Source organism: Harpia harpyja, chromosome 3 (genome assembly GCF_026419915.1).
Source record: "Harpia harpyja isolate bHarHar1 chromosome 3, bHarHar1 primary haplotype, whole genome shotgun sequence".
Classification (NCBI taxonomy): Eukaryota; Metazoa; Chordata; class Aves; order Accipitriformes; family Accipitridae; genus Harpia; species Harpia harpyja.
In genome coordinates, this window is record NC_068942.1 from 72,082,170 (window position 1) to 72,108,611 (window position 26,442).

Here is a 26,442-nt window from a genome sequence, read left to right on the forward strand (position 1 = left end):
TAGGAGTGGCACATCCAGTATTATTTTAGCTCGGAAGTGGGGGTTGGAAACAGTCAGACTGCTAGCTCTTAGACGAAAGGAATTTTCCTTTTGTTAGGATAAACAAAGTGGTGTTAAATTATTAACTGTTTAACATTTTTTTGAGACCTCCAATATTATTTGCTAATTCTGTAGGTCCCTCAGATACACTGGTTGTGGTGTGACTGCTGTCTGTTGTTAAGTAACTTTTGTTTTATAGTTAGGATAATTTTAAGCAAATGCAGTTATATAATGAGGACTGGACTTGAAAATTTATGGGGCTTTGTTGCTAACATTACTGCAGCAATAAATGAAAACTTTGCATCACAAAGGGCTTCGAGCTTAATGTGGTATGTTGAGAAGGGAAATAAGTAAAACTCATCAATAACTGTGATTGGCAAAGCATGGCCATGCCCATTACTCCAGCAGGTCATATGTTTGGTATGAGTAATGTAGGGCCTGTGTTCTAAAAGCATAGGGGAATAGAAAGGTTTTCATAGTAAGCAACCATCTGGATAAGAATTGTCAATAGTTTTTTAGCTTGTATAGCTGATACCGAGTTAAAAAAGATAAAAGCAAATTGTGTAAAACTGGAGAGCTGAAGTATCAGTCTTACATGTTAGCCGCCTGGGTAGTTGGTGTTCTCTTGGCCCAGTTTCAGATAACGCAAGAAGAGGTTGTGCATGACATAATGGTTAAGGAGTTTAGAATGGACACCTACACTAATATTTATTACGAAGATTTGGTTTTCTTTTTATTTGCCACACGTTCAGATACTAATTTCATAATTCCTTCTGTGGAAGTGGATTTGCAGAACTGAGGCAGCAACACAGACTGGTTTCTGATTATGGTAGTTGTCCTGCGAGGAAAATAACAGGAGTTTTACTATCCTAAAACTGCCAGCAGCAGAAAGGAGAATGTAGATAGGAAGCAGCTAAGCAGACTGTACTTTTCTACATTTGCTCCAGAATCAGTTGGGACAGTGAAGGCATTCACTGTGTGGTTGGAGGACCAGTGGCTGTTTATGGAAGCTTCTTGGAAATGCTTAGGATTGAAAGCTTAACAGACCATGTTCTGCTGTAGGGCATAACTTTGGTCTCACTTAAAGTCATCACGGTTGTCTGCTGAACTGAGTGTGCAGCATGTGTGGTCACTGCTAGTTAGGTGCAGAAGTCCGGGTTGTTAGCATGTTTTTTACCTTTTAAGATAAAAACCCAAAATTTAAATGGCAAATCAGTATATCGTCTTGTAAAAGGTTATTTCAGTTCTTTTTCTAGTTTTGTTCTATATCACATATGCATAATTTGCGTTGTGACTACAAAGTTCTACTTTATAAAGAGATGTCAAGAAAACTGCTTAAGTCACAGTACTGAAATTATTTTCTGAAGCAGAGATGCTAAGCAGTATATTAGGTGAAGTGCATACTAGTCGCCTAAAAAGGAAAGGGAGTTTGCCCACTGATTTAGACTTTTACTAATAGATTTTATTTTAATTTGCGGACAGTTTTGATCTGTTTAATATGTAACTTAGAGTTCAAATTTCAGGTGGCACAGTTATTTCACAACTTGGAAAAGCGAGTCAGAGCATTTAACATGTGTGTTAATGCTCAACCATCTGCTATGGATCAGGAATGTGTATACAAACAGCGCTTCATTTTGCAGGTAATGCTTTGACTTTTCAGGGGAGAGCAATTATTTACAAAATTTATAACTGGATTTTTCTATACTAGTATTGATGAACTAGTATTACACCAGTGTTTCAAAAATTCCTGTAGATTTTGAGATTGCAGATTAAAAAAAAGTAATTCTTTTTGACAACTTAGAAGGACAACTAATGTTACTTTTAATGGTTCAGAATTCAGACTAGTTTGGTCCTCTGGCTGTCCCTTCACTTCTGACAGTTCATCAAAATAAAATCAAGTCATACTGAGATGAATTAAACTGTGTATCTAGACTAATCTTTGTTAAAGTCATAAAAATACTCTAAAGAATGATGGTTTATGTTGGAAGCCCAAGAACTAACAGTTTTGAAAATTATGTTTGCCCTAGTTCTGAGTGCTCTATTTGGACCACCACTGGCTTGGTTAGTTATTGAGAGTGGGGGGAATTATAGATGTCTTTCAGCTGTTGTAAGTTTGTCAAATTTCCAATTAAATTTCTTGTCTTATTTGGACTGATTAGTAGTGATTTTATTTTCACAGATCTATTTATTGTTTCAGTGGCAACTGGTTTAACTGTGTAAGCAGTAAACTTTTCAGAGCTGAATTGTTAAATACTGTAAGATGTAACACGAAAACTGAATAACTTTCACGTAGCTATTTTATGTAAATTTATTTAAAATTGAGGCTGCTCTTGAAATCAAGGCTAACAATTATAGTTTTCTTAGAGCAAGTCTGCATACAAAAATATTAAAATGATGTAAAATTGTTGCAGAAGCTGAACTTTTTTCATGAAAGTATGTTTTTAAGGATTTGCATGAGTTAATGTTTAGTACACAATTACATAATTCCTGGAAGGAGACAGGAAAAAATCTTCATATGAAGATCTGTTGGTATCTCTTTATGTTGCTAGTGTATCTCTTTTCAAGAAACTGAATGTAATCTGCTGCATTTTACAAGATACTTTCTTGATTTCAGGTTGTAATAGCTGGTGCTTTCTATCCAAACTACTTTACTTTTGGAAAATGTGATGAAGAAATTGCTGTGAGACACCTTGCCGGCAAAGATCCAAAAACCACTGTAATGGTATGTTAAGAAGGTGAATGACTTAACGAATCAAGTAATAAAAATATATAGTGTTTGGGTGGTATTGTCAAGTTTTGTTCTGTCTTGGGCAAGGACAGAAGTAATTATCTACTCTAATCCTCACTTGGTAAGTTGTGTTCTCTCCTGTCTTGCTTTCTTTTAACATAACAAACATTGTGTGGGTGGGCAATTTTAGGAATTCCTACTGAGAACTACCTCTATGCATTGATTGCTAGTCTTCCACAGGCAAACAACTTGCGTAAAACTAATAAAAGATTTGAAAAACACAACAGGGCTATCAAGGGTACTTTTTAATGAGCAGGAGAAAGCTATTCTGTTGGTTTGTAGAGTTAGTTTTCTAGCTAGTTTATCTCATGGAAGTTGTGAAATGCATGATTATCTTGTTGGCTTGGTCATACATGTTAAAGTCGTAATCCATTATACTTAACTATATACCATCTATAGAATCCACTATACCTTAACTTTATACAATCCAATATATTTAACTAGAATGTTATTCTTAACAGAATGCCTTTGAAAAGGTGTTCCAACTCCAGTAACTTCATCAATTTGTAGTGGCTTTAGGATTAAAATCCAAAAAGAACAAAATCATTTAATAATTCAGTTTAGAAGAGACCTTATGATGTCATCTAGTCTGATGATATGGTTAAAGGAGGATTAACAGTGAATTCAGACCATGTTGCTTAGGTGTTCATCCACTTGATTTTGGAAGAAGCTCTGAGGATGGAGATTCTGCAACTTCCCACGGGATCCCACCTACCAGTTCCCTGAATAAACCAAATGGTGCTGTCCTAGACTTCAGGATCTGTATTCTGCTACTTGTCTTCCTCATTTTCCTCAGGATCTTGAGCTTCCCTCTTTCCTGGTTGCTGGTTGTTCTGGGCCGGGCTGCTGTTGATTATCACTTCCATAACAAGTTCTACATTGTTTGGTAGTAGCAGATCCAGAAGAGCCCTGTTTGGCTCATGACCTATGTTAAGAAGTTACTTTCGACACCTTTCAGAAATCTAGGAGCATGTGTGCTGCCCTGCTAGCAGGTTATCAGGGAGCTTATTGTCTCCCTCTAAGATGAAGGGTCTGTGGAGACCTCTGCAAGTTGCCTAAAGATTATCTGCTTCATCCTGACTGATGCTCTTTTACAAATTCCCACCTCAGTGTTACCCTTACTGAACTCTTCTCTTACCCTGACCCACAAGAGCTGGGCTGTCCCATTGTCTGCTCCATGTAAGAGCACCTTACATTTGAGCTACTCCTCCAAAGAGGGAAGACCAGGAGGTTGCTCTTTGTCTGTCATCCCTAAGAAGCATGTATCCATCCATAAGTGCTCTCCAGTTGTGCAAGCTGTCCCACCATACCTCAGTAATTCAATACGTGGTAGTTCTGCCAGGATGTGCAGGGCTGTAGCTCCTTCTGTTTCCCAGGCTATGCACACTGCCTAGGATGTAGTTCCCAATGGTGGACAAGGAAGCATAGCAATCCATTGCTTTTCTGTTACAAGCAAAAAGAGGTATACTAGACAGCTTCTAAGAAAAATTATCAAAGAAATCTATATAATTATAAATGAAGCTGCTTCATGTATAGTTAGCGAAAGAAAACATTTATCTACTGGTTTGAGGCAGTAGGGCAGCATTAGCACCAAAACTCTTAATTTTATTGTCTTTTGAGATTTTTTTAATTTAATATAGTATATAGCATTTTTGGAATTTGTTGGGGTTTAGATTGTATATCACAATTGCAGCTCAAGTGAAGGAGGATGCTAACTGCTTAGTTGAACTTAATATTGCATTATTAAAATAATTGAATGTATCCACATTTAACTTTTTTCTTAACAGCTGAAGAATATTCCTCCCTATGGATATCTGTACCATAAACAGTTGCAGTCACTGTTTAGACAGTGTGGGCAGGTAAAATCTATTGCCTATGATGGATCAAAGTAAGTATAAAATATTTTAAGTATCCTTTCTCATGTTCTCAATTATGAATCTAGTAATTGGTTTCTTGTCAGTGGTGCACTTACAAAATGAGTTTATTTCTTCTCACCTCCTTGGAATCAGTAATTTATTTTTAATGTATAACGTGATTTTGAAGTTTGATATGCATTGGTTGGAGTAACATTAGGTAAACTAGCTGAGTTAGAGACTGCCTTTTGTTTTGTCTCTTCTGTTGTCTAACAGTGGACCTTAACTGCAGCTGATCTGTATTTATTTCTAACTTGTATACTGAATTTAGCTCATTCATGCAGTCAGATGGCTTTGTACAAAATGCATGTGACTGGCTGTTTTAGTTAATCATCTGGTTAACTTTACTACAACTGTCCAAAGTTGCATTCATGTAGCCCTTTTATTCCTTTTCCAGTCTTTAATTATTTTCTTTTTCACACGTATTTTCACATCCTTTTTATTTGTATTAAATATGCTCAGTAAATTTGGTACGTGATTTTTGAGAATGTTAAAAAGTTTTCTTATAACCATCATGATAATTACAAGTTTTAAGGTGCATAAGAGCAGGAGGTAAAACCTGTGAGGAACCTACTTTTTCTGTTTGCTGGCCTGCTAAGATAGACACAGGGAGAAGAAATGATGGCTTTTGTGAATTTTTTTTTTTGGTTGGGTTTTGATTCCTCGTCAAGTATTTATTGCCATTTTACTTGGTGGTTTTTTGGACAGGGCTTTTGTGGAGTTTTCCCGTAACCCAATGGAGGGCTTTAAGATTCTTCCTGCAGTGTGCCTATCAGTCAAGATGTCACAGCTGAAAATTCCTCTTGAGCTGAATGTTCATTTTCCAGATCATATCGAAAAGCAATTGCAAGGTGTGACAGCTGCAAGTGTGAAATCTCTAAGGTAATTGTATTGTATATGGAAAATGGGTTTCTTCGCAGTGAAATGAGGTTTACTGGATTCAGTGGGAATTTCCTTGGAAGTGTCACCAAGACATGTTAGGTTCAAAAAACAGATGTATAAACTTTGTATAAGTAGAATGTTTTTGCAGGACTAGAAATACCATGATTATCTGTCTTTAATATTTCTTTATAGCTAAAGGTGTTTTACTGTTTAAGAGAACTCCAAGTATACACTGTCTTTTTTTTTTTTTTTGAGGTTCTAGTCCATTTGCCTTTGGTATATGGGAATATGGATGTACACAGTAATTTCTGTTCATGCTACAGACAATGTAGGGATTGCTAGAACCAAAATAAGGAATAGTATTTGGGGACATGAGAAAGGGAGGGAGGAGGAATAGAACAGCAGAAACTGGGGGGTAATGTGACAACATAAGGTGGGGAGGCATAATAGAAAATACTGGTGAGGAATGCAATGTAGTGAGTCTCTTTGGTCTGCACCTACTTTTGCTAGAAAAATCTGGCATGTGGGTTTCGTTGTTACATGCTATTTGTGACTCTGAGCTTCAGGTCATACAAGCAACTTGCTAAAACAGTAATCTGCCTAGCTCCTGATTGGTCCGCAGCCATTTTAATATTTTAAAGAAAGAAATCTAAAATAGGAAGGCAGGAATGAACTGGAAAGGTTGAAGTGCAGGTGAATACTTCACTTACAGTTGACTGTACTTGTTTTTTAATAAACATTTTAGCAGGTTCACTGTGCCCCAAACAGCACTTAAAATCTTTGTGAAAACTAATTCTTGAGGGACTCAAGAAAGATGTCTCCTAGGCTGAAAGCCTAATTTTAGAGTTCTTAACTTTTGTCAAGTAAAAGGAATATTATACATTAAAAAAAAAAAAATGCTGAATTTTAATTTGTGCTGTAGTGTGCTCAATTTATTTTTAAAAAATAAGCTTAGAAGGTATGCCATAGCAAAGAGCCTCACTAACCTTAATTCTTTGGATTTGTAATAAATTGATGGCACAGTTGTGTCTTCGTATGTATCTTCCTGTGTTTGGTCATAATGGAATTCAAACAGTTTCTCTGTAGTATTTTGGTCCTGCATGGTCATTTTATGTTCTAATTGAATTCACATATTTCTATATAGAAGTCATTAAATACAGAAATGTGCCCTAGGGGGACACCTTGCGAAGCAAATGAAAGCAAAAAAATTGAACTCTTGAGTTTTCATTTGTGAGTGAAGTATTTAGCATCTTTATTCCGTATACTTTTTAGAGTAAATGTGGACTGTCAGAAGCAGACAGTGGAGCCTGTGGAAATTTCATTTGGTACTTTACAACAGTCAAAGATAATCCCAAATCATGTTCTGTCTATCAAGATAACAGAGGTAAGGATGTCCTACCTCTGAAGTAGGTCATATCCAATAATCAGTACCTAGATAACTTTGCAGAGATGAATATCTGACAAGCTTAAATGAAAAGAATGGGTGCCAATAATGTTTTTAGCACAGAGGTATCCGTAAAAGGTATGGAGAATATTCTTGGTCTAATTTTAGTAATTCTTTGTTAAACAGTACTTGCATGTCCAAATAAATTTCAAACATTGAAATTTATGTGCACTTGACAAAATTGGTGGGATTTGCTGGCAGTAAATGTTAGCTGGAAGTAGGCATAAATGTAAAGAGGATTAATGGGAGAGGTAAAATATTTGTGTACACTACAGAAATGAGAATCAGTACGTATTTGGGCTATTTACCTGGTTATTATTAACTGGCAGTTTTCTTCAGAAACTATAGATGTGAGAAATCAGATGATTTAACAGTACTGCATGCTCATTTGTAAAAATATTGCATGCGTAAAAGACAGCGTGTTAGGGGAAAATTATATGTATATATAAAAGTTTCTGAATTCTGAAGCTAAGAATTTTAAAATTTTAATTTATTATTAATAAATTAAGTGTTAACTATCATCTCAACAAATTGAGTCGTCATAGTAAGCAATATATATGCTGCTGAAATAATAAAAATAATAATAAAAAAAAAATCCAAATCACTGAGCTAGTGGAAATTATAGGCTGAAGTACTAAACCAGCTTTTGATAGTAGTGACGTGTTTCGCACGTGCAGAATAGAATATTTTCTTCATTTTATTCAGCTAAGTCTCTTGTATCAAAAATGTTCATGGATTTGATCAGATAAATTCCAATCACTTAGCGCTATCTATGCTACTTCAGTTTAATACATAAGCTTTAATGATCGTATGTATTGTAAATATAGATTCCTTTTTTATCATGAGCATTCGATACAAGATCAGAAATGGTATATGAGTTCAGTAAACCATTTGTAAAGATTACTTATTTTATTCAGTGTGATTTAAACAGTGGTGTGTTCTTTTCAGTTTCCTAAACGATGGCTAATTGTAACAGTAACAATGCCAATTTGCTGATAGATGTAGCTAATTGGTATTCTTTCACTAATAAGAAAAGTGCACCAGATCTGTATGTATCTGTCTCATCAACTGTATACCTTATTTTCTGTATGTTGATTTGGTTTAGAAAAATGGAAGCAGTCTTTTCTTAACTTTCTGTATTTTAGTAATGCTTATATCAGGGTCTCTTTAGATGAAAAGTGTATTGCAGTTGCACGGCAAATAAACATTTTAACATCTCATTACAAGAGGGAAATGCTTCACTGCATTATTGCAGTATGAGAACATTGGGTATGTCGGGAGTAGGAGTGCTTTTCATGTATTTTGCTCAGATGTGCTTTGTGTTTGGTGTAGAAGAATAATATGAAACCTGATTTGTCTAATTTTTATACTTTCAGATAGTAGAAGTTGGACACTTCTGGGGTTACAGGATAGATGAAAAAAATAGGACTGTACTCGAGGCTCTAACTGCTGAAATTAACTACCAGAACCTGATGGATTTGCCAGTGTCTCCACATCCAGAGTTGGTTTGTCTGGCACCATTCACTCATGTGGAAAACAGAGAATACTATAGAGCTCGTATTCTTTATGTTTGTGGAGATTTTGCTGAGGTACAGTAATATGTTATGTCATACTGAATTGGTAGGACGTAATTGGGTTAACAATCTTGGAGCTATGCTTTTTTATTTTACAAAGCGCTATGTTCATGGTATAAATGTTCCAGTAAAGAAATCTGTAGAACTGGAACTAAAATAAAATCTTAATGGAATGTTGCCAGAATAGATGAATTAATTTTTTTCCAGAACACGGGAATATTTTAGTATTAAATTGAGACGCTGTTGCTGTTACAATAGTGTCTTGTGTGCTGAAGCAGAGCGAAGCAAAATAAAGACGAAAACCTCCAGTAACTTAGAAAACATGGTAAGGAATGCCTAGATCAGAGTCCACTGCTGTATTGCTGGCAGCAGCCCCATCACTTCCTCTTCATAAATATATTCAGATCCATCTGAAAAGTAAGTTTCTTGCCACCACTGTATTGACAGTTTCCAGTCATTCATGGCCAATTCATCTAAGCTTGTTCTTCTGCTAGTGTTTCTTTCCCTGGTTTACATAGGTTTTCTTCTTTTCCTTCTCTTCCCCTCTCCTTCAGTTTCTTGTGTTTCTTTTTCTGCCTGGACTTTGTTTTGCTAACTGAAGCAAGCTGCACACTTTCTCATCTCACGTACTACATTGACTTTCTGTTCACCTGGTCTCCATCTCACTCTATTTTGTTTTGACCTCAGTTTTCTGAAGCAGAATTATGCATGCTCCCGTACTTACAGGTCTGCCTTTGCTTATGCAGTGATGCTAGTGTTCCTCTTACAACACAGTGTTTCTCCTCTGCATTCAAAAATATTTAATGTGGCACATGCCACATTTGCCTTTTCATAGCTTTTTTGCATGGGCCACCTCTTGTCATCCTATATTCAGTTCCGTCTCCTTGGTAATGTCCAACTAATTAGAATTTATGAATAATAATGTAGGGTTTATAGCAGAAATTGTTAAAAATTTCAAAGTGTATGATCTTTTACTTCATACCATTTGGTTTTCCCCATTCCTGTTGAGTTCTCAGGTCCATCCAATGGGGTCTTTTTTGTATCAGTGTTTATGTTGCCGAGTTCTGTATCATCAGCAAATTCATCAGAACGTTTTGGCTTTTTGTACTGAGATCAGTAATGGAAATTAGTGCCACAGTTCAAGATTGATATTTGTTTTTCAGGCCAATACTTTTCTTTCCAGCAGTTAAGGACAGATTTTTCTATTTTTGTAAGATTGGCCTTTGCACAGCCCATTCCTCCTTTGAATTTCTTGATTCATCAACATAGCTGGGTGTCACCACTATAGAGTTAATACTGAACATTGTCTGCTGTTTAAAGTAATGGAAAACTAGTCAGTAACAGTGCTAACCTCATCACTTCCTCTTTTGCATTTATAAACAGTCACCGGATCAATGTTAGCATTTGCTTATCTAAAAGCAGTTATTAGGTAGTATCACTCACTGTTAAGAAGTAAGGTTATACAGATTTAATTGTGGGGAGAGAATTAAAGCCTTTCAGAGAAATTTGCCTTTTCTAGATTTAGCATATTATTTGCATTACCTGTGGATGTTTAAGCCAAGGGATAAAATAATAGACATGATAAAATTTGACCTATTATTTTTGATGTGACTTCATTTGCATGTTTTCCAGACTCTGAATTTGCTTCCTTTTCACTTGATAAGATTGTGTTGTACTGTAATTATTAAGCTTAGGTTATCGCTTTCCTTGCCACTAAAAGTAGCACTTTTAATGTTGTGGAATCTCTACAGATACTCTTGATTCTTTTTCCAGGTTTTTTTTGTGGATTATGGCAACAGATCAAAAGTGCCTTTAAAGAAATTAAAAGAGATTCCAAGCTGTCTTCGAGAGCTTCCTTTCCAGGTAGGGATGATGCTATTTGCTGCTGCTTAATAGACATTTTCATGCCTGGTCTGGCAAACAGAAGTGTATTTCAAATCATAATGCTTTTCAGAATAATAATAATGAAGTGACAGGTATTTTGCTAATGGGAGCACCTACAAATCACCTTCACTAATAGGTGGATAAATGTTTTCCACAGGCACGTGTGCACAGAGCAGTAATTCTTGTACGTAACTGAATTGTATTGTATTTAATTGTAGAGAAATGTTACCCAGCCTTTTGTTTTCAGGGGCACTTGCTAGAGAGGAAAAAAGAAAGAAAAAGAAAAAAAAAAAAGCCTGAAATTGCTGCCTGACTGGATGTAAAAAACTGTGCTTATATTCATTATTTTTTTAATTGAATGTTTGAACAAGTCCTGTTTCTTTGGGGACAACATAGTGGGATCTATCTCCCATGTGTAATCACAGGAACAGTGGAAGGAGAGAGGAAATTGCTCTAACAGCTGCCTTTGCTGCTTGTTGCTTTTGGTTATCAGTTTCTTTGCTGTCCATCAGTTCTAGGAGAAGTAGACCTTCTCCCTAGAAGGAGAAAGTTCCTCTATTGTCTGCTTATATGTAAAGCTCAGGAGTAACAGGCTGAGCAGTAGGTCAGCTTTGTTTTATTCTAAAGAACCTCTGAGCAAATGACAGAGGCTTATACAGCCTAGAAAACAGCCCAGAGAGGAGAAAATATCAATGACTATTTTAATCTATTGTTCTCTGCTTAAACCTAGCTGCTCCTGCTTACAGATAAGTGGCAGCATGCTGTCTCTTGTCTGCATGGCACAGCTCTTCAGTGGCAAGTATCTTGCATACAGTTACTGTGCAGAGTATTTTTGCTCCATCAAAGCTCCTGCTCTGCTACACTATTAGTTACAGGACAAATACATAGGAGATAACCTGATATAAATTTTGCAAAGCTAGAAGTCACTGTTTTCCTTTGTGCTGCTTTGCTGCTGTTCGAACTACTAGCTTTACTTGGATCTTTTCAGAGAGGACTCTCTTGATAAATTATTAGTGACCTGTAACACAAATCTGAGGGACTTTATAGCTAGTTTTTCAGAAGAATAATTCTTTTGAGCTATATTTACAAATAAAATAACTAGACTTTCAAGTGAAATTCAGCTTTTCAGTCCTCATTCAGATATTTTTAAGCTAGTCAAAACAGGTGTATCAAACTGACTTTATTCTCTGAGTTGTTTAATGATGAAAATGAGAAATGAACCAGCAGAAATATAGTTCTATTTTATTTATCTTTTCTTAGTATTAGATCTTGACAGGGTTAATTTTGTTTGGTTTTCTTTTATAATTGATTTAAAAAAAAAAAAAACCAAGTAGAATTAATTTTGGCAAGAAGCTTCCTTTTTTGTGTTTTGTTCAGTTGTATTAAAGGGAAATGTATTTCCACTTCACGCCTATCTTTTAATGACCGGCTAGGAAAAAAATAGGGTATCTGTTGTAAATTCATTCAAAGACATAATTACAGATAGTGATTGTGGAAGGGGGTTAAATGAGAACTTAGTTACTCTTGCCTGCCAGGGACAAAATAGCTGCAGTGGTCTTGCCAAGTTTTCTGTTACCTTAGTTGAAAAGAACTGTGGATTGTAAAGTTTTTTTCCAGAGAAGACATCTCTACACTCCTAAGATTTTAATGTGGATGGTGTATTAATACCAAATTATCTTTTATTTATGCTCTGTTTGCTCTGATACATTAGCAGCTATGTACAATATTGAAGTGATATGAGATGTAATGTGTAGCTGTGTTGGCAATGACAGAATAGGAATTATGCCAGTAGCTTTACAGCAGTCCTAGGAATTAACATAAGCCACTGCAATAGTTACGAAGTCATTTATAGTTATTAATTCAAGCAGTTTGAGAAAATGAAAGATTTTTGTGCTGCTGATTCTCTACTCAGACAAGTGTTTTCAATGTTTTTGCTCTAGGCTTTAGAATTCAAGATGTGCAAGATGCGTCCATCTGCAAAATCTATTGTATGTGGGGAATGGTGGAGTTACAGTGCTAGCCAGAGATTTGCCTCACTAGTAAATGGCTATACTCTTCTAGTAAAGGTGTATTCACTTGTGCATAGTGTTCTGCATGTGGATGTTTTCCGTTACTCAACGTGCAAAAAGCTTGTGAATATTCGAGATGTGCTTATTGAAGAATGTTATGCTGAACTAGCAGAAGAATCATACGAATCACAAGTATGTATTGAGTAAGCTGCTTCTACTTTTCTTATGCTAATTTATTTCAGCTCAGGCTATCTGAAGTCCTGAGAAGTTGAGCTGAAGTCTTGACTAATGCCATGGATTTGGCAAGATTAATACTTGAATGGGACAATATATTTTTATGTCTGTGCATAATTCATGTTGAGCTGTTAGCCAAAGCATTGCTGCTTTGAGACACCTTTTGGAAGAGATGTTTCCTAGGAGATAATTGCATCAGTTGAACTGCTCCACTGTTTTTTGAAACTTTGAAAAAATGTAACTCTTTCATAGTTGTAACTGTCTTCCGCTTTTATGTTTTATGTAATCTGAAAGGTGATGAGAACATTGTTTTTTGTATTCGTATGCGAATATGCATGTTCTTTGTGTAGGACCTTTTTTGTAAAATTTTTGAAAAACATAGCTGTTTCATGGTTTTAACACTCTTCCATTATTATGTAGCAAAGCCATGATTTGCTCAAGGGATTATTTTTGGACCAAGTAAAGAAAGAAGAGAAAATGCCTGTATCTTCAAGAGAGGAAGAAAAGCATCTCATTGAAAGATTGTTAAACTGTTTTTCTGACAATAAATCTGATGCACCAACCCATAAGGTAACTTGAGTGGTGGTTTTGGTATGTCGTTATATGACCCTGCTTCTCACATTGTTAGAATGGAGATGAAGACTGAAAGTATCTTTAATAACCAAACCATGTTTGATGCCTTTCATAGTACATTCTACTTTCTGTTGGTAGAAAGCCATAATGGGACCACCATTGCAGACTAGACTATTGCAGCTTTTAACAGAGTTTTGAAGTATAGCCTAAGAGCTAAGTGAACCAATTCTTCTAACACATTCTAAGGCAGCACTTCGAACCATTGCAGAATGCAGATAAAATTGAAAAACTGAACACAGTGTTTCCACACATGGTAGTCTTCATCATATAAGCTACAGCAAAAAGCAAGATTAAAACCCTATCAATTTTTCAGAAAATTTAAACATGGTTTTTACTATACAGTGTTTTGTTCTTCCTCAGCTAGTGATAGGTAAGCAGCTAGGATAGGTGATGCAGTGAACACTTCAGTAACTGATAACAATGAAACAGTGGGTGTTTCTTCCAATTCCAAATCCAGACTTTATTCTTACTTACATATTTTGAGATATATAGTCACTATTAAGCTGGAATATAAAACATGAAAACGTGTGTCCTGTTCTCCATTCTGATTACAAGTTAAACCTTGTCTACATTATAATTCTTTTCCTATTTCAGACCTGACAAAATTTCAGGCTTTCAAGCACCTAATCAAGCTCAGTTTACCCACAGGAGTAATCCTGTTTAACTACTCACTTTCATAAAGTGAGATATTTTCAAGGTCAAAGACCTGCTTGTGTAAACAAATATGACCTGATTTTGTGAGGTGCTCTATGAAGTCTGAACTTGTGTGTTTTAAGCCAGGGGAAGGTTGTGAATCCCCAGCACCTGTGACAATACATTATTTTTGTTTAGGTGCCTCAACAAGCAACATTTGCTTTAGATGGGTGAAATGAATGTGCTGTTTATCAATTTATCAATTCAGTGTTGCTCAATACATGCTGAAATGTGTTTTGGTTTTCATTTATAAAGGATTTTGATTTAGAGAGATCCAGGTGCTGGCTAACTAGAATATCATTTGTTCTTTCTTTTTGAAGGTAACAGTTTTTGGCCCATTCAGTCCTTATGAGGTGAAATGCTACAGTATGACTAGAGTATCCCAGTTCAGGTAGGCGAAGACTTATACTGTGAAGTATAAGCACATTCTCAGCTATTATTTTTGATAAATAGGCAAACCCCATCCTAGTTACTCTTAGAGATTTTTACAGAATTTTTATTCATAGAAAAGACTGAAGTAATCAGACCTGAATTGCATTAATATGCACACTATCGCTATGTAAAATTGTAAGAATAGTTTTGTTAAAGGTGTTTTAATGTCTTACAGAGAGATTATTTATTAACCATCATCTACATCTGCTAAATGGTATTCAGGTAATCTTCAGCCAGTAACTGCTAGCCATTGAGGTTGCATTGTGAATTTAAAATAATTTGGTTTTTTACATGTTTGGATGGTTTTTGTTCTTTTATTGTTGAAAATATTTCTTACTTCCTCCCCAGAAGTGCTTTCATACAAAAGGAAAGCGTAAACTCTGTTGTTGTCCATGATACTCCAGAAGATCCCTTTCAGCAGTTGTTGGTTGCTGCTTCTTTATCAGCAAATGCATCTGGTAATGCCTAATAAAAATGTTTGGACAGTTTCTCTAGACTTTTGTTTTTATATGAATAGTTCTATGCTACATCTCTTTGATGTTTCATTTTCATTAGATACTCCTTAAATTGATTTTTTTCTTTTTTTTCTTTTCTTTTTTGGTGACAGGATCTACTGTGATTTTAGAGGAAACATCTTTGATGCCCCCTATTCCTGGCCTGCTTGCACTCCTCAGTATGCTGTTTGCTCCTGCTATAGAACTCAGGTATTCATGTGTTTTTAAAAGTGGTATTTTTGTTTTTAGGACCCTCACAAATTGGTGACAGATTTTTTTTTTCCCCCTGCTTTCAGCATTTAGTATATTTTCTTCCTGTTCATGTAATTCTTGTATCTTTTATCAGTTTTAGTGTAGTATGTAGCTAAGTTGTTTCATGTACTTAGGAATCAGTGCCGCAGGCTACACCCTCACGATAAGGCAATATGTTTCCTCACAATCGTGCTGGAAGCCTAGGAAGATGAACTGTAGAACTGGGCAAGTTTTAAATCTATGTGAGGAGAGGAACTTGAGTGATTTCTGTAAAAGCTGAGTTCTGGCAGTTGCATTACTGTCGTGTTTTGTTTAAATTCTTGTATCTGTAGACTGTCATTTCAACATAGTGAAGCTAGCTTTCCTTAGTTAAAATTTCATTCTGCATATGTATGATTTTCTTTTTAAGTTTTATAAGTATATGTTTTCATAACCAGAACTTGTTTCATCACTATATTTAAAAAAAACAGTATGACTAGGTATGAATGCCTCTCAACTGTGTTAGCTTCTTTAAAACACCTGTATCTTGCTTGGCATGGCTTAGACAAATTCATTTAAGTCTCTCTTCGTAGGAGTTTAGTTTCTTCATGTCTAGGAGAGACTGTTTTCTTTCTTTTTCATATAGGGTTGATAAAAATCGAAGGTATTTTACTGGTGTTCTGTGTGGTTTGGGTTGGAGTCAGACTTGTGGTGCTCCACTGCTTCCAGAAAATGACATAGAGCTGACATTTGATGTGCGTTTTGGAGTGGAAGACATATCAGAGGTAAAACGTGCATAAGAATTTTTGCTGTGGTAGGAACTAAATAGAATTCAGTGCATCAGAGCTTGTTAACTCCTAGAGTTAATAAGAAAACTTGTTTTAAGTTGTGGGTTTGGGGTTTTTTTTAGTGTACTACCTGTCCATAACCTTGGATTCTTGTCAGGAAAAAAGTAACCCCCCCATACACTTTGAACAAAGTAAAATATTATAGAACAATACATCATATACTTTTCGAAACAAAACCATCGTGTTTGCACTAATCAGATGTCAATACTTGTTAGTTATGTTCTTAGGATTATCGTGGGTTTTATTGATCAGCTTGGCATCACTCCTTTGCAATCTTCAGTTTGATTTTATAGTTCTGATAAGTCATCTGTATCAAGCTACTTCTCTCAGAGCAGATCAACCAACCAAACAACAAAACCCCCTGTATTCCTCGTTAGAGCCTTTTTGCAACTTGTAGACTCTAGAGATCTGTCAGAGGGAAGTATGTACATATACTCTGTTATGCAGGACAGTAAGCTGTATTTGACCTGTGCTTTAGGTTTGATATGTACTTCAGACAGTGAAGGACCTCACATGCCATGATTAGTTCTATGTACCGAGCAGGTATGTTAGGTGATGACCAGTGTTTCTAGAGGCTTTTTAAGGACATAGTAGACATGCTGGTACACATATCTGTGAGCTATTGTTTTCTGAAAGAACTGACTTGGAGTGTGTGATGTCTGTATTTGTGGCACCTTAGCCAGAATGGGTAACACCAAGCTGTTGTACATGTGAAAATTATGGACAGATAGAGGAAATCCTTAAAACTTGTACAGAAGGAATTCTGTGTTGGAAAAAAACCATGCAAGTGGCAGCCCGTATGTTTTATGGCATAGCTGAGTAACCTTGAAGATTGTGATATCAAGTGGCTGAACATTAATCTCTGTGACCAGCAGAGATGCGTCTGGAGAAAGAAGTGTTTCTGAAGCTTCAGATGTTTTTGCTTATGTTAATAATATTCCAGTTGAAGTTCAGTGGTATGGGTGCCATGACCACCTTCATGTCAGTATAATATAATACAGAACTAGTGCTAGTTTAGAGTGCTTTATATTTTGTCACTGGTATTTTTACAGATAAACATCCTAAGGACAGCCATTAATAAGCTGCTCTGTGAATGTGCAGTGTGTTCTGGACAAGAAAGAATGACACAGCTGCAGGAAAACATTCGTCAGAAACTTCTATGGTAATAATTCTGTAGAAATAAGATCTGTTTCACAGTCTCAGCAAAACCAAAATGATTGCTTGAAGTGTAGCTCAGATTAGGCTTTGGGGAAATAATATATGTTCTTGTTTAATGATGCATTTCATTTACTTTGTTTGTTTATAAAGCTGTATACTCAATAACTTTAGACTTCTTGTGGAAGCACTGGTTCTTCAGGGAAGCCTGATCGCTTAAGAGTCATAGAACCTAGGCTGTAAAACCTGTTCTACAGGATACCAGTTCTGATGTATCTTTTGCTTTGCACACCCAGGACAAAGCTAATAGTCCCGTGGCATAAGAGTGCAGAAGGATTTAGAATTCTTTCTCCCTATATGTTAAATTTGAATTCTGTGTGTTGCCTTTCCTCCGTGTAGGATAGGTGTTGGCCAAGTTAACTGCTGGAAGTCCCAGGTTAACTTATGAATTGAACTAAGGTCACTTCCCTTTTTTTTTTTTGTTTTTTTTTGTTTGTTTTTTTGTTTTTCTCCAGCAGGCCTCCCTGCTGCTCATAACTGAAGCAGTGGTTCTGAAAAGACTATTGTGAGTCAGTGCAGCCAGTCTTGAGAATTTCTTCAGCTTGCAGTGTGTGGGAAGTGTTTGGAGGAGCTAGTTCAATGAAGTATCCCTGTAACACCTCCTTCTAATGTCTGCCACTGCTGAGCATGCTGTGAAAAATCTTCCCTTGTTTGTAAATGTAGTGTGTATTTTATTGTTGTCTGTATCATCAGTAGACTTTTCTCATCCTTACCTGGCTTCGTACTGAACAGATTTTAAAAAGAGCTCTGGCTCAGCCATGAATTAAGAGTGCTGTTATGCTCTCTAGTATTGGCATCATCTCTAGGAAACGTGACCTTTTTAGCGAATAGATCTTTTCTAAAGTAACTGTATGCCAGTGAGGCAGTTCCTTATGCTGATAAAGATCAGAAGCTTTTAAGCTTAGCTGCCCTTACCCTAGGTTATCAAAATGATTATCAGAGCAGCTGTTTATGCTGAGTTTTCAGGTGCTTCTGGTTTTTGAATATACCTGCTCAGTTGATTTATTTTTTTTCCCATCTGTGAAAAAACTATTACATTGACTTCACTTGAAAGCAAGTACCCATACTTCATATTTCCAAAACTTGAAAGATAATTCATTGTGGTGCATTTTGTAATAAATTAACAAGTGCAGGGAGAGTCAGCCTCACCTTTTGAGGCACTGGAAATGAAATTAAAAGAGCATAAACAATTGCCAGAAGATGTGGAGATACCTATTATATGTTAGCTGACCAGCAGACATGTTGGATATGACAAGGGAGAAAGGTGATTATTTTTGTTTTGGGTGCCACACTGTGCGTGTCACCAGTGGGTCAGCTGCTCTCCTCTCTGAGATACGGCAGCTTCCAGCCAGCTGTTGCAGTGGGTTGTGTGTGCCTCCAGAACATGGTGGTACAGCTTCACAAAGGCTGTACCTCAGAGATGCATGCTGCTTGCACTTTCAACTCGAGGAGCACCAGCGCAGGCTGATGGCAAGCTGTCCGCGTTTCACATCTGCAAAACTCTGGGTAAAATACCAGCTGTTGAGCATACTTCTGATGCAATATTTAATTTCCTGTTCATGTCCACATACCTCAGGCCAGTTGGTGTCTGCATTGCCTTTGGACACTGCCATGTAGTACCATGTGTAGACTTCAAAGCTGAGTGAAGTTTGCTTGCATGATTCGTGTGGTAATAAGTGTAGGGAGAAGTCAAGGAAAGTGGATAGGCAGAAAGAAGCAAAACTACAAAACCTCTCTGGAAGTGACTGTGACAAAAACAGGAGCTCATGCTTGGACATCAACACTTACATGCTGAATTCAAGGCACAAAAGTGTCGCTGCTGTTTCTTTAGACGTCAATACTTGCTACTGTTTCAGCACCTTTTTTGGGTTGATTTTTCAGACATCTCCAGCTAGTTTGGAGGGGAAGGAGCAGCCTGCACAGATCCTTGGTGCAGGTCCTCAGGTTGACGTGTTCCCCAGTTCAGTCAGTGCTGACTGCCCGACTTGGTCATACTCATCAGCCTTCTGGGCTTTTTTTTCTTTAGGATTTTATACCTATCTGTCATAGCGTTTTCTCTCTTGCAGTCTTAGTGCTTTTACTGATTCTGTTCCAATGATCCTACAGCTAACTTTTCTAAATTTTTTTTCCTACCATTTTGAAGGAAGAGACAATCTGGTTGTTGTCATGATGTTGTCTTTTCCTTTGTGCGAAATCTCTTTGTTTTTAATATTTTTTTTTATTGTACTTTGGTTTATGTCTTGGAAAAAAACTGACCTTTTTTTAATAAGTAAATATGTAAAAACATAGCCTGAACAGTCTTTCATAACTTTTTTCCATTTTTTGAAAGCTAATTGTATTTACAACATGTCACCACTACTTAAGACTAAAATCAGTGTTTGAAAAACACATCTAGACAGAATTAATTAAAGTCTACTACTATTGTACTTTGCACAGCTTGAGGAAATAACTGGAGCAGACAGACAATCTATAGTAATTGAGTTGTCATGCAAAACAAAATACACTAAAAATAGCTGTATTATATATTCTAGTGAATAAGCATGCATAAAACTTACAGAATAAATGACAGTTGCAAATTCTAGTACTTTGTAAATTAAAAAAAAACAACATTATTTTCTTTAAAAGAAAATACATTGTGATACACTTAACATCCCTGTGAAAATTTGTATTTTGACTTCTTACACTAGAGGGGCAAAGTACAGAGAAGTGAACAAATCAGACTAGATTAACAAGGAAATTTAAGGTTCCCTTCAGCACAGACACCTCATAAATGCTGAGTTGTATCTAATATAAAAATTCCTTTGTCTTTATAATTAATCAAATATAAGTGTATTTCTTAAGGCTATTTTATGTAATTTCAGTTTAATCTGCAAATCAAAACCTCGAGATATAATTGTTCCTACATGGTATGAGAAGCCATATGCGTGGAATCAGGTAAGGGTATAAAGATAATTCCCCCGCTCCCTTAACAAGAGTAGTTAGAGTACCCCAGTATGGTTAGTTAAGAGTGGTCAAAGGGAGAACTTCCTTTGGAAGGATGTCTTTTTGAGTATTGAATTTAAAAACAGTGAAAGCACCATAGAGTTGAGTTTTAAGGGATAGGAACTGTTGTATATATATCATTCTCTTTTGATATCCTATTTTTGTAGAGTTTATTTGGTTTGTTGGGTGTTTTGTTTTTTAATTTTGTGTATACCAATAAATACTTTGTGAACACTTCATGATTTTTAAGTAAAGAGAGATCGTAAAGGCAACTTTACATTTGTTGGAATTTAAAATTTTGTATTCGTCTTTCTATTAAGCAGCTGTGGCCTAAAAGAAAGAGACTGATATATGTTCCTTGTTTAGGGTTTATCTGAATGCAGTGCATTTTAGTTTTCTTTTGGGTTGCTGTGCTTTCAGGTGGCTTTTCCTTTTATGCAGGCAGAAACATGGCTTGCTTTAGTATGAATGTGGTGGGATCAGAGAGGAGGGCAGTTTTCTCGAAACAAACAGAGAAGGACTGGTGGGAGATGTGGTGGTTGGAGGCCATCTCAGGCTTAGCGACCATGAAATGATAGAATTTTCTATTCTTGGTGAGGTAAGGAAGGGGGTCAGCAAACCCACTATTATGGACTTCCAGAGGGCAAACTTTGGCCTGTTCAGGACACTGGTTGAGAGAGTCCCTTGGGAGACAGTCCTAAAGGGCAAAGGGTTCCAAGAAGGCTGGACATTCTTCAAGAAGGGAAGTCTTAAAGGCTCAGGAGCAGGCTATTCCCATGCACTGCAAGACGAACCGCCAGGGAAGATGACCGGCCTGGCTGAACAAGGAGGTTTTGCTGGGACTCAGAGGGGAAAAAAAAAAAAAGGGGGGGGGGTTCCCATCTTTGGAAGAAAGGGCAGGCAACTCAGGAGGAGTACAGGGATCTTGTTAGGTCATGCAGAGAGGAAATTAGAAAGGCAAAAGCTCAGCTAGAACTCAGTGTGGCCACTGTCATAAAAGACAACAAAAGATGTTTTTATGAATATGTTAACAATAAAAAGAGAGCCAAGGAGAATATCTATCCTTTGCTGGATGCAGAGGGGAACTTTGCCACCAAAGATGAGGAAATGGCTGAGGTACTTAATGCCTTCTTTGCCTCAGTCTTTAATAGTGAGACCAGTTATCCTCAGGGTACTCAGCCCCCTGAGCTGGAAGACAGGGATGGAGAGCAGAATATACCCCCCATAATCAAGGAGGAAATAGTTAATGACCTGCTATGCCACCTGGACACTCACAAGTCTATGGGACCAGATGGGATTCATCTGAGAGTACTGAGGGAGCTGGCAGAGGACCTTGCCAAGCCACTCTCCATCATTTGTTAGCAGTCCTGGTCAACAGGGGAGGTCCCAGATGACTGGAGGCTTGCCAGTGTGATGCCCATTTACAAGAAGGGTCGGACGGAGGATCTGGGGAACTACAAGCCTGTCAGCCTGACCTTGGTACCGGGGAAGATTATGGAGCAGTTCATCTTGAGTGCGCTCACATGGCATGTGCTGGACAACCAGGGGATCAGGCCCAGCCAGCACGGGTTCATGAAAGGCAGGTCCTGCTGGACCAACCTGATCTCCTTCTATGACCAGGTGACCCACTTAGTGGATGAGTGGAACTCTGTAGATGTTGTCTACCTGGATGTTAGTAAGGCCTTTGACGCTGTCTCTCATGGCATACTCCTTGAGAAGCTGGTGTCTCATGGCTTAGACAAGTGTACTCTTCGCTGGGTAAAAAACTGGCTGGATGGCTGAGCCCAGAGGGTTGTGGTGAATGGATTTAAATCCAGTTGGCAGTGGGCCACAGGTGGTGTTCCCCTGGGCTCAGTATTGGGACCAGTTCTGTTTAATATCTTTATCAATGATCTGGATGAGGGGATTGAGTGCACCCTCAGTAAGCTTGCAGATGACACCAAGTTGGGTGGGAGTGTTGATCTGCTCGAGGGTAGGAAGGCTCTACAGAGGGATCTGGACAGGCTGGATCAATGGGCCAAGGCCAATCGTATGAAGTTCCACAAGGCCAAGTGCTGGGTCCTGCACTTGGATCACAACAACCGCACGCAGCACTACAGGCTTGGGGAAGAATGGCTGGAAAGTTGCCCGGCAGAAAAAGACCTGGGGGTGTTGGTCGACAGCCAGCTGAGTATGAGCCAGCAGTGTGCCCAGGTGGCCAAGAAGGCCAACGGCATCCTGGCCTGTATCAGAAATAGTGTGGCCAGCAGGAGCAGGGAAGTGATTGTTCCCCTGTACTTGGAATGGTGAGGCTGCACCTCGAGTACTTGTGTTCAGTTTTGGGCCCCTCACTACAGGTGCTGGAGCGTGTCCAAAGAAGGGCAACAAAGCTGGTGAGGGGCCTGGAGCACAAGTCTTATGAGGAGCGGCTGAGGGATCTGGGGTGGTTCAATCTGGAGAAAAGGAGGCTGAAGGGAGACCTCATTGTTCTCTACAACTACCTGAGAGGAGGTTGTAGTGAGGTGGGTGTTGGTCTCTTCTCCCAAGTAACAAGTGATAGGATGAGAGGAAATGGCCTGAATTTGTGCCAGGGGAGGTTTAGATTTGATATTAGGAAAAATTTCTTTACCAAAAGGGTTGTCAGGCATCGCAACAGGCTGCCCAGGGAAGTGGTTGAGTTGCCATCCCTGGAGGTATTCAAAAAGTATGTAGATAAGGCACTTCAGGACATGGTTTAGTGGGCACGTTGACAGTTGGACTTGATGATCTTAAAGGTCTTTTCCAACCTAAACGATTCTATGATTCATAAAGCTGAAAAGCCTGGCTTCCTACTCTGTTAGAAATCTTAACGTTTCTTTCTGTAAGGGCCTCTGCAGGCCACTAGTTTTCCTGACAAACAAGTGCATTTTCTTAATTAAAAGGGGGTGAGGAATTACTGAGTGTAGGAGTAAGATTTCTACACGCACCCTTCCTGTGCCTCTCCCACCACGAGGCATAAAAATGAGGAGTTCAGGTCTCCCTTCTTGAAAAGATTGGCAACAGTGAATGAGCACCAAGGGCACATACTTCTAGTAGGCGTTCACTGAGGGGGTAGAATATGTCGTGATATACTGCCTTAAGCCAAAGTGTTTCTGTTTTCATTATTTCAAATTCAGTTATCCTTGGTATGAAGATTATCTCCTGTTCAGTTATATTGGTGTTCAGCTTTCATAACAAGTTAATGTATAGGCCTTGGATCAGGATTTCCCCCACTGTATCTGAAATGAAGTCTGAAGAATCTCAGGACATCTTTCGTATATATCACATAAAATACTACCTGTAATGCTTTGGAATTGATTGCGGAATAGTATTCTGACTCAGGCAAACCATGAGATACAGCATTTTATAGTACTGGCTCTTATGTTGAAATGTGTAGAATGGAACTGAAATTCCTGTATTATTTGAAACTGTTAAAACTCTTCAAGACTGTTTTCCTTAACTATGTTATATAGGAAAACATTATTAAGAAAGCGTTCTGACTGTCATTTTGCTTCTTTTGATTAGGTGGATTCTCAGCATATCGTTGACCAGTCTGAAAAGCAGCATGAAAGACAAAATGGTCTTTATCAGCTACATAAGCTTGTTGTGTTGAATGTTTAAGTATTTCTAGAAATCTTTCAGAGGTCGAGTTATTGCAACTAGTCTAAAAATTATTTCTGTCTTCTATGTAACTCTTGGGTGCTTGTTTTGCAAGACTGTTCCTTAAGATTAGTGTAGGTGTACTGAAATACAGTTTGGAATATGTTAATGGTTTTTTTAAGAAGTTAAGGTTTGGGGACCTAGAGCAGACAAGTTTATAAAACAAACTGACATAAAGCAGGATGCAATTTTCATTTTAATAATACTTCTGAGCAGGTTTATCACAAGGTACATGAAAGCAAATCTAGGTTTAGTTGTTCATTTTCTGTCTAAAAGCTCATAAGCCATGGGGCATGATTTGTCTTTAACTGCAAGTTGCATTTTCTTTGTCATTAGTCTTTCAAAAAGCCATATGACAAAGGTGTTTGGGGCTTTTCTTAACCAAAAACTAGAAGTCAAAGGAAACTGATGTAGATTATGTTCTGATCCAAACTGTAATTTCATATACTGGATAAAATTTTTCATTAATTTTTCATACATATATAATTTCTTTTCCTGTATGGCAGAAGAATGCTTTTGAATTACTGATTCGTGGCACCTTTGTTTCATCCTTTCCTCTTATTTTTGCCCTAATTGGTCCTAAAATTAGTCCTAAAAATGAGGTCAGTGGTTTCAGAATAAAATGCAGAAGTGAAATAAAATGTATTTGTCTCTTCTCTTGTGCGGTCATGCTTAATAAAAGCTAAATTTAGTTATTAATGGTATGTGATTGCATTCATGAAATACATGAATACAAAAACAGTATGTGGAAAAGTATTAATCTTTTCACTGTTCACTCAACGATTTGAAGATCATGTAATATCCAGTCATCTTCTGAAGAACAGACAGAATCAATGGTCACCATAAAAAAAGTGGCAGATTTGAGGAAAATAAGAGGATGCTTAAACTAAGAAATTATTATAAGCTGTACTTAAACAGAGGGGCAACTGTATAATAGGCAATTTCAGTGGCTTATTGTAAGCATTACTTCCTTAGACCCATTTTACTTATCCTTGTGAATTATAAAACATCATACTTTATACAGTGAGATAGGTTTAATAGAAAAATTGCATCTCAAGTGGCTTAGACAACACTATTTCTCAGCTGAGTGTTGTATGCAAATTAAGTGTTGCAGTTAAACATCTCTGGGGGCAAATGAAACAGGCAGAATGCCAAATCTTTGCTTTGCCTATTAATGATGGGAATTTCTGTAGGAAAAGGTAGCTCGGTAATATCAAAAGGCATGATATAAATAATGTAACTTACTGTGATTCCTCATAAGCAATGCTGAAATTGAGAGTTGAGAGGAACAGAATATATTTTCCATATTGTGGGTTTGTTGGTGGTTTTATTTTTAATCCTATGGATAACGTGTCCTGGTGTGTTCCTGTGCCTGTGCTGCCATCTGGTGAGGGGCTACTGATGTGCTGCTTGTTCCCCTGTGAAGGTTTACGGCATGTTGTCATGCTTTCAGTAAAGAAGAGGTACTCCGTGATGGCTCATGTCATAATAAAACTGAAAGGTTTCTACTCTTGTCCTTATGATGAGAGGAGTAGATAATGCTAACTCCCCCACAGTCCAATAACCCATAACCTGCTATTGGTCAACTGAGAAATGAGAACTGTGTATTAACTCTTAAAAGCTCCTGATTTTGTCCTGGGTACGTAATACACCTGCAGATGTGACACATGACAGATTATCCTTGAAGGAAACAGAACATCTTACAGGTTAGCCTTGCTGGCAAATGTTATTTATTGCCAGATGAAAATGTAGTACTAAAATTTTAAAAGCAGCAGTTGTATATTATTGTTTGAATTAGGTTTCAGCAGCATTGCAAAGTCACTTAAACAAGTTTAAGGTAAACAGCTTCAGGATTTCTCCCTTCAAGGTTAATAATATGTAGCATTGGAGAAAGAAGTACTGTAAAATAGTAGTGTCTTTGGATGGCTACAGACCTGCTCCCAGTCAGCCTTGTGCCTTCCAGTGGTTATTTCCATAGGAAAAAAAGGCCATGACTGCTTGTCAAGATCCCTTTTACCTCCAGGTGCTCACCAACATCTAGCAGTATGAGATTTCACTTACCGCAGTTTGAGTGATCATCCACACTTATGTATTTCTTCCATCACTGAGTCCAAGGTAGAAATATTTGAATCTATAAAATGTCAGATTAATCCTCTTGAATGCCTCCAATAGTAACAATAGTGACAAATTGTATTGATAGGTGCCTCTCAAGTCTGAAAACATGTGCATTCACTATTATTCATAATTTCCCCCCCAGCTACAATGAAATCAGGTAGCAGTGTTAAATCAAAAGGAATTTTTTTGCCATTGCATGTAATTTATTTTTGAATTTACTGCCACAGGCTGTGCTAGAAACCAAATATATAAACAAATCCAAAAAAAGACTCGGAACTCCAGGGAAGGTAGATCCTTCAATAGCTGTTAAAATTGAGGAACTCAAACTCCCTACCCTACTGAAATCCAGAACCTGAGAAAATATACTGAAAGAAT

The 26,442-nt window shown here is 37.4% G+C and overlaps 1 protein-coding gene across 3 annotated transcripts in view; it reads left to right on the forward strand.

The window, feature by feature from the left end:
* Positions 1–24,636, forward strand: part of TDRD9 (tudor domain containing 9) — a 93,591-nt gene extending 68,955 nt beyond the window's left edge. For 2 of the 3 annotated variants that reach the window (XM_052783330.1, XM_052783331.1), the window contains exons 21-36: positions 1,563–1,679; positions 2,654–2,761; positions 4,615–4,715; positions 5,449–5,622; positions 6,895–7,006; positions 8,443–8,655; positions 10,414–10,503; positions 12,465–12,725; positions 13,188–13,337; positions 14,414–14,484; positions 14,874–14,983; positions 15,133–15,229; positions 15,897–16,035; positions 17,151–17,260; positions 20,175–20,247; positions 23,818–24,636. In XM_052783330.1, the coding sequence (XP_052639290.1) occupies positions 1,563–1,679; positions 2,654–2,761; positions 4,615–4,715; positions 5,449–5,622; positions 6,895–7,006; positions 8,443–8,655; positions 10,414–10,503; positions 12,465–12,725; positions 13,188–13,337; positions 14,414–14,484; positions 14,874–14,983; positions 15,133–15,229; positions 15,897–16,035; positions 17,151–17,260; positions 20,175–20,247; positions 23,818–23,913 (2,022 nt within the window). In that variant the 3' untranslated portion in view covers positions 23,914–24,636. The remainder of the gene's footprint in view (positions 1–1,562; positions 1,680–2,653; positions 2,762–4,614; positions 4,716–5,448; positions 5,623–6,894; positions 7,007–8,442; positions 8,656–10,413; positions 10,504–12,464; positions 12,726–13,187; positions 13,338–14,413; positions 14,485–14,873; positions 14,984–15,132; positions 15,230–15,896; positions 16,036–17,150; positions 17,261–20,174; positions 20,248–23,817) is intronic. The other variant, XM_052783332.1, reaches the window with a different exon arrangement.
* The last annotated feature ends 1,806 nt before the right edge of the window (positions 24,637–26,442 follow it).